Genomic DNA, 7,743 nt, shown 5'->3' with positions numbered 1-7,743 from the left:
TTGCTGTTGCTAATGCATATTTTTATTTCATTTTCATATGCAATGCGTTAGCAATTATGCAAGCAATGCAATTAGCAACAGCAATTCAAACCCTGCAGCCACCGGATGTTCTGTTTAAACTATGAAATGAAACTCAATTTCTAAAGTTAACAGCATCCACGTACTACTCCAACTACGATTGCTTAAACTCGTTTCTATATTCAGATTACATACATGCAATTACCAAATCCTAGTTAACCCAAAACTGTACCATATGTAGATGGGACATATATTGAATACACTTCAACAAAGAGACTAGTAGAAAGACTGATAAAATTATCTTATAATTTCAATCAAAGTAAAATTGAAGTATAGTTAAAGTGAAATTATTGAATAATATTAGTTATGCAGTAACATAAGAATATCATTAGAATCATATAAATCACACCTCTTCCATGGTTAGTTAACATACCTTCGATGGGGGCAGACAATTAATTCGCCATAAGTCTGGTATCTGTTAAAAAGTTAAAATCACATTTTTAATTTTTGATCTGTATTTGTAATTATAAATTAAAAATTTCGCACAATAAGCTTTTAAAAAAATAAATAGAAAACACAATCATTTAGATCCCTAAAGAAGCAGTTGATTGCGATCTTAGCAATCGTTTTATGCTGCCAAATAATTCTCGAATTAAACAACAACTGCGAAATAAAAGTCAAAATTTCTTATGCTAATGTGGTAAAAAGTCTGCTCTATTTTATATAAAGACGATATTGTATCACATTAGACGGATTAACATCTATAGCAAGATGGTATTGCAGTTCGGGGCACTTTATATGGTAACTCACTTGGTCTACTCACCTGAGTAAGTACAAATCTCTGTAAGCAAATCAGAGAAAATATCGTATCAGTCGGTGTCGGTGTCGGTGTGACAACTAGCAGCTAGAAATAATTTTGATATGGTTCATTTATGATATATTTTATGTCATAGTTTTACTGAGTTGCGATTCGATAAGCTATTACAAAAGTCGGTGATATAAAACTGTGCTGTAAAATAGATTGCAAACAAAACAAAAATATAGATTGCGAAACAAAAAAAGTTGATTTTAATTTTTTGATTATTTGAGAATATATTTTAAAAATATTAAACGGCAGTGATAAACCAGATTTATAGTTATCTTTAATTCAGTGACATAGCACTAAATGCTAGCTAGTTTATTTAGAAAGAACACTGTAAAAAAACCTTACATTGGATATTGCAAACTAAACCATATAACCATAAGAATAGTTATTTATTTCGTAGTCCTGATTTAACAGTATTTTTTCAGTGACATATGTTAAACTGAACTATTAATTCAAACATCATATATTTAGTATATAATGATCATAACTTAACAATATAAATTATTTAATAATCGCTGAACCTACAACACAGACTAGCAACAGCGGTAAGCTGACGATATTTCTTCAGAAAGGTTTATTTGTTTATTATAGGTTTATTTCAGGTTTATTTGTCGATTGCTGGATATGTCAACAAACGAAATTGTCGCATTTGTTTTTTCAAATAACCGTCGGAAGAGCATTGCATTCACAAGAAATAATTATATGGTGTTACATTTTGTAAAGAGGTGAGACAGACCAGTGCTTTTTTAAAACTGATACATATATGACATAAACTACCAGTTCTAGACTTTGTCAAACAAGTTCTGCAATGTGAACTGGCAAACAGATGGGGTTACACAAAGGATTATGTTTTTACATACAATCTTTAAAATTTCAAAGCTTTCCACACGAACATTCTTCAAGTTATGGCCTAGCTATTTCCTGCTATCTGCCAGTGAAATATCGAAATTACCTGATACGGATGATGTATTTCATTCCTATCAGCGATTCTTCAGCGCTAATTTTCAGAATTACGAAATAGATGACACTGTTTAATAAGAGTAAACTTGTTAAAAACAAATATTGCCGTATCTCCAAAGAGGTATCTAAAACGTACACATGACCTGTTATGATTTATATTAAAGCAGAAATAAGAATTTTGATCCATTTAACCCAAAAAAGTTTACCTTTAGAAGCACTAATTTTAATTTAATTTTCTTATTTTTAATAGGTGTTTATTAACTAAAGCTTTTTACTAGTATACAGTTTGTTACTTATGTTGTAATATATGTTTAAAAAATATGTCACTTCTAGTTTGTATGATGTATTTTTAAATTTCAATTTCGCCAATTCTAACTAATATATTTTAAGTGATTGGTAGTACAATTTTTAGCCCTAATAGAAGTACTTTATCACTACGGTATATATGGTATTAATGATCTATGAGTATATTATGCATCCCATATCTTACTGAAGTTATAGACTGATAAGGATTCCTCGGAGTAAATTGTAATAGAGAAATATTTCATATTTCATCCTATACATTCTCACAAGGACCACAACTGCATTCCTGCTTTTGCTAGAACATAGTAATTCTACTTTATTTTCCTTTTTCCTTTGGGTTTCGTTCTGAAATCGTGGTTAAAAGATGCCGACACTGTGTCTGAGACATCGGTTTACGAAGCATTGTATTTGTAGTGACAGGTTTCACTGCCATACAACAATACTATCTTGACACAGGTATACGGACGTCAGGTGCCCGCAGCTTCGGTTGTCCTGCCCAAGTGATGGTTGGTAGAATCGTAGTGGCTATGGTTAAAACCCAAACTTACGCGGAAAGAATTATCGGTATTTGTTTATTATTCATTCGGCGTGTAGTTGCGTGTTCACTATAGGGTACTGTGACCCGAATATCAACAGAGGTATTGGTGGGTTTCGCATAAACCCAAGAAGAAAACACATAAAACTCCAAAACACATAACTTCATTGGAACCGGCTGAAATTGATCAGAATTTCCAATGGGGCAAATTATTATCTTGATACATATGCTTGTAGAGCACCGTGGTTTCAAGCCTTTATGGCAGGTACCAAGACTGTTACTGTTTCGGAGTGTGAAGTTTGGTTGCGGGAGTTTACGAGCATCATTTTGTTTTACCGTCGGTGAACTCTATCACAAAAGTTCACCCAATTAAAAATTAATTCATTTCATCAATTTTCTCTACAAGGTACTATTGTTTTATGGTGAATTAAGATTTAGACATTGGACATAAACTATTTTTTAGTTATGCAATTATTAAGATGTTCTGGCAGGGCTTCTTTATCTGATACTTACTATATCTCTATTTCTGGAATAAAATTTATCTTAATGTGAAATAAACTTCTGTATTATTTACATATTGATCATTTAGCTTGACTCTTTGTCTCATAAGCATATGAAATAAGTTCCTGCTTGTTCATCTATGGTTAATTTAGATTCACACCTTGTCGCATATATATAGGAAATACAACTCTGTCTATCGTGACTACCGATTAAGATATTTTGTAAATTATATTCAAGTATATTAAATCGTTAAAAAAAGAAAAAATGGCATTTATTCTTTATTACTTTTTAGAAAAAATTTTAAAAATTATTTCGCTTCAATTGTGATAACAATATTCAAACTTCTTTAGCGGTTTTCCACGTTCTCCATTTCTCACATCAAAATCATTATTTCTGAACCGTTGAAACCATCTTTTGCATGTTGCTTCTGATAGAGCATGATCACCATATGCCTCGACAAGCATTCGATGCGACTCTGCGCCCCTTTTCTTCAAATAAAAACAAAAAATTAATGCTTTCCGCAAATCATCACTTTCTGGTACAAAATTCGACATTTTTAACACGATGAAAAAATATGATGTCTCTTCAATGACTTAATGTATACTAAATATATTTCACACATGTCATAGCAAACAAACAAAAAAAAAAGGCTCGTTCACAACAAATGTTCCCTGTCGGAACATTTGTATCTTTACGCTCACTTCATACCGGTACACCTGGTAATTCTTGAAAATTTCTGTGTTTGCTCCTTTCCTCTTTTTCTGTTATTATGATTTTTTAATAGATTATACTCCAGTTCTTGAAGAGAATGGCAAAACTGCCATACATTCTCTTTTGTACAGTAAGAATATTAGTAAGTTGCCCAGATTTTTTTTCTTTTTTCTTATTTACAAATAAGTGTCTTAAGATATACAATACTTTGGCACATTTCTTCTGCTGTCGTTGCGCAAATAACCTTTATTGCGTTTATTATATAAACTGGGCCCTAATATTTATATGTTGTCCATAATGAGTTAACTTCTCTAGTTATTTGTTATTTGTTATTTGTTTTTTCATTACAATTAAAGGAAATCCTATTTCTTGTATTTTAGGAACACTTCGACCACCTGGCTTAATCGGCGGATCAAAGCCTAAAGTAGCAACACCAGCCGTTGTCTCCAAAATCGAACAGTACAAAAGAGAAAATCCTACAATATTTGCGTGGGAAATACGTGAACGGCTTATATCCGAAGGTAAACTCATTAAATTTAATTCGTAATTAACTAAACGTCCGCAGCATTAAGTAGACAATTCATACCAAATTGCCAATAAATACAACTACGCTACGCAATTGCTGCTGCCGCTATTACTGTATAAGCTGTCGTCAATGCTGAAACTGTAGTCGTACCTGTTACTGACAGAACCTGACATGCCCTCCTCAACGTCACGGTGGCCATTCATTCTTTGATGTCTAAAGGACTGACCGATCGATAAACTGTATATTCCAAATAATACTTCTCATTTACATTAATGCAATATATGTTGCGCTCTGCGATTTATCGATTGTTTAATTTATTAGCATCCGGACACTATTCGAAACGAGTGCACACCAAACGTACAAATAAAAAATTAGCTTAAAATAAAGATTGCTTTGCTAATCTGCTCGTGCTTGAGGCACAGCCAGATTAGGGAGATGGCTATTTAATGGCACTACTATTTAAACGTATTTAAATTTAATTTTGCATTTAATGCGTACGCCCGTGAGAAATTTGTTCGGCCTTTGAGTTAGCCTCACTGAAACAGTTTCGTACTTTGGTACTTGATTGCATCACGTTAATCTTGATTATTTGCCTTCACTGACTCTTACTTCCGAAAGGCAGCGATGTTCTGTTGTTCTGTGCAGAGTTGCCCATGCAAGAAGATCGTCAGCTCTGCTCAATTAAGGTTATTGGACTGCTAGCAATAAGTTTGTCCCTTCTGTTATTGTGATCTTATGTGTTTTAGTTGTATCAAATGAAATAAAGTTATGAAAGCGGACTTTGCGTTCAAAGTACTTTTTATTTTATTATTTCAAGTGAGTATTTATTCTATTAATTAAAGTTTTTTATTTAAGGCGTTTGCACAAACGCAACAGCGCCATCAGTTTCCTCAATAAATCGTATTTTGCGGAACAGAGCAGCGGAAAGAGCAGCAGCTGAATTTGCAAGAGCAGCAAGTTATGGTTACATTCATCCTACCCATCCGTATACTAGTTTTCCAACTTGGTCACCTACAATGACCGCACACTTATGGCAACCAACAGCAGGTACACCTAATAGTTTGCATAATCTTCCCACAAACAGTTCTGCAACGAGTTTAAATACATCCTTACCAGCACTATCTCCAGACTCCGGTAGTCGTGATACTTTAGGCTCACCTGATGCTAACAGAATGATTGGTAAGTACACGCAAGCCCTCGAAAAAATGAAGTCTTAATTACCTTAAATACTATATATATACACGTAGCTGGATGATTTCGAGAATGAACAATTAAGCAAACTAATTTTTATGTCTCCTTCAAACACTTGAAGTTCTCTTTAAGAACTTTTTTTACGTATTGAGTACAAAAAAAAGTGATCCAGTGTTCACTTAAGCAAGTTCACATTTTCAAGTATGCCTTTTTAAAGAAATTTCCTTTATTTCGATTTATATTTGGTAGAGGTCGAGCGTTAGTCCGAAGAGACTCTGAATTATCAGGTTGTGAAATGATGTGTCCAATGTAAGAACTGCGACTAGACATTTTTAGAGTAAAATTTCGTGCCTCGAAAATATCAAACAACATTTAATTTAACTAGAAAATTCTTTTAAAATAAATGCATACATATTATTTTACAAGCACATTAAGTACTGGATATGGAATTATAAAAACAAAAGTAAATAAAAATTACAAGTTTCTATAATATTCCTTGGTGCTGCTAGAACAATAATGATTTTACTTATTATTATTCAATTAGAACGGACCATTATTTGAGTTCAATTGAGCTTCGGGCATAAGACCGCCACTCCAACCTATTTGTCTTAATATGTATACAATTCACCTTAATCTAGCGTTACACTCTGAAAAAAACGACCCAAGAAAGCCAACACCAAGGAAGATAATGCATATAGTTAAAAGGGATAAAACTCTTGGTCATAAGGAACATAAGACACCTTTTAAGGAAGAATTTTTTGATATTTATTCAAAAAGCTGAATAATGTCTTCCCCTCATTTGAAGTTAGTTGAACAAACTTTAATATAGTTTTAATGCTCTTCTCCACAAGGGGCTTATGTCCCTGATATTTAACTATCTATAACCCCAAAAGCACGAATTAACCTAATTTGTAAAATATATTTTTAATTATTTTCAACGTTAGTTTAAGGAAGTTTATTCTCAATTGCATAAAGATATATTTTATTTGTTCACATCTTGTTGCAAAAATCTATCCAAAATTTTCTTATTCATACATATAATACTACTGCCTGCCTTCCAATGCGATAATTGTTATATAAATAAAAAAAAATTTAGGTATTAAATAATAAATGTGAAAAAATCTTTACAAATATTAAAAAAAATAATAATAAATCACATATATATACTTATGCATATATCGTATATGAGATTACGATCATTTTATTATTATTATTATGAATTATATAGCATTATTATATCTATTACTGTCACATTTTATTTATTACAGATATAGAAGGCGAAGACACTGATTCAGATGATAGTGATCAGCCAAAATTTCGTAGAAATCGCACAACATTTAGCTCAGAACAATTGGAGGAACTTGAAAAAGAATTTGAAAAGTCACATTATCCTTGCGTCAGCACCCGGGAAAAATTGGCTGCAAGAACATCGCTTAGTGAGGCTAGAGTTCAGGTAAATTTCCATATTCTTGATGAATAATTCCGTTTAAAACTAACATAAAATACAACTTAGGGCCATTTTAGGCCATTTGTCTTGTATAAATTGCAGAAGAAATCCTTAATGATTTCTTTCTTTAAGTTTCTTTTAAAAAAAGATTGCTTCTTTAATTAATAATTCCACCAGTAAATCGATCATTTAGATATTATTAATTCATAGCAGTTAAGAATTTGCATTTTTAATATTAAATAGCACGAATGTACTAATACCAGCAGACAAGATTATTAAAATATAATAAATAAAAGTTTTACAACGGCATTTAGAACTATTATGTTTAAATATTCTTCATATAAATCGAAATACTTTATAAATTTCTTCAATTTACTCCTACTGACTTCTTTTCATTAAGTTTCTATTTTGAAAACTTACCAAAATAACCCCTAAAATAAATCTGTAAATAGAAACATTTTTATCAAAGTTCCGATTATTTATAAATGTTCCCCAAATTTTAACTTTTGATTCAGATTTTTATTCCTTATGATGAGCAGATGACTTCACTGTTATTGTGTAGTTTAAATGCCGAACAGACACTTTTATAAACTAACAAAAAATCTCTTCATATTGATCAATTAGGTTTGGTTTTCCAACAGACGAGCGAAATGGCGACGCCATCAACGAGTAAATCTCCTGAAACA

General features: G+C 31.9%; 1 protein-coding gene across 1 annotated transcript in view; it reads left to right on the top strand.

The window, feature by feature from the left end:
- Positions 1-7,741, top strand: part of LOC119684394 (paired box protein Pax-6-like) — a gene marked incomplete at its 3' end in the record, with an annotated part of 9,565 nt that extends 1,824 nt beyond the window's left edge. Inside the window, exons 2-5 of the mRNA XM_038098431.1 lie at positions 4,250-4,414; positions 5,275-5,598; positions 6,879-7,063; positions 7,682-7,741. Of these exons, the coding sequence (XP_037954359.1) occupies positions 4,250-4,414; positions 5,275-5,598; positions 6,879-7,063; positions 7,682-7,741 (734 nt within the window). The remainder of the gene's footprint in view (positions 1-4,249; positions 4,415-5,274; positions 5,599-6,878; positions 7,064-7,681) is intronic.
- Positions 7,742-7,743: the final 2 nt, after the last annotated feature.

This window comes from Teleopsis dalmanni, chromosome 1, assembly GCF_002237135.1.
Source record: "Teleopsis dalmanni isolate 2A chromosome 1, ASM223713v2, whole genome shotgun sequence".
Lineage (NCBI taxonomy): Eukaryota > Metazoa > Arthropoda > Insecta > Diptera > Diopsidae > Teleopsis > Teleopsis dalmanni.
Note: the sequence above shows the minus strand (reverse complement) of the source record. Positions and strands in the feature narration are given on the sequence as shown.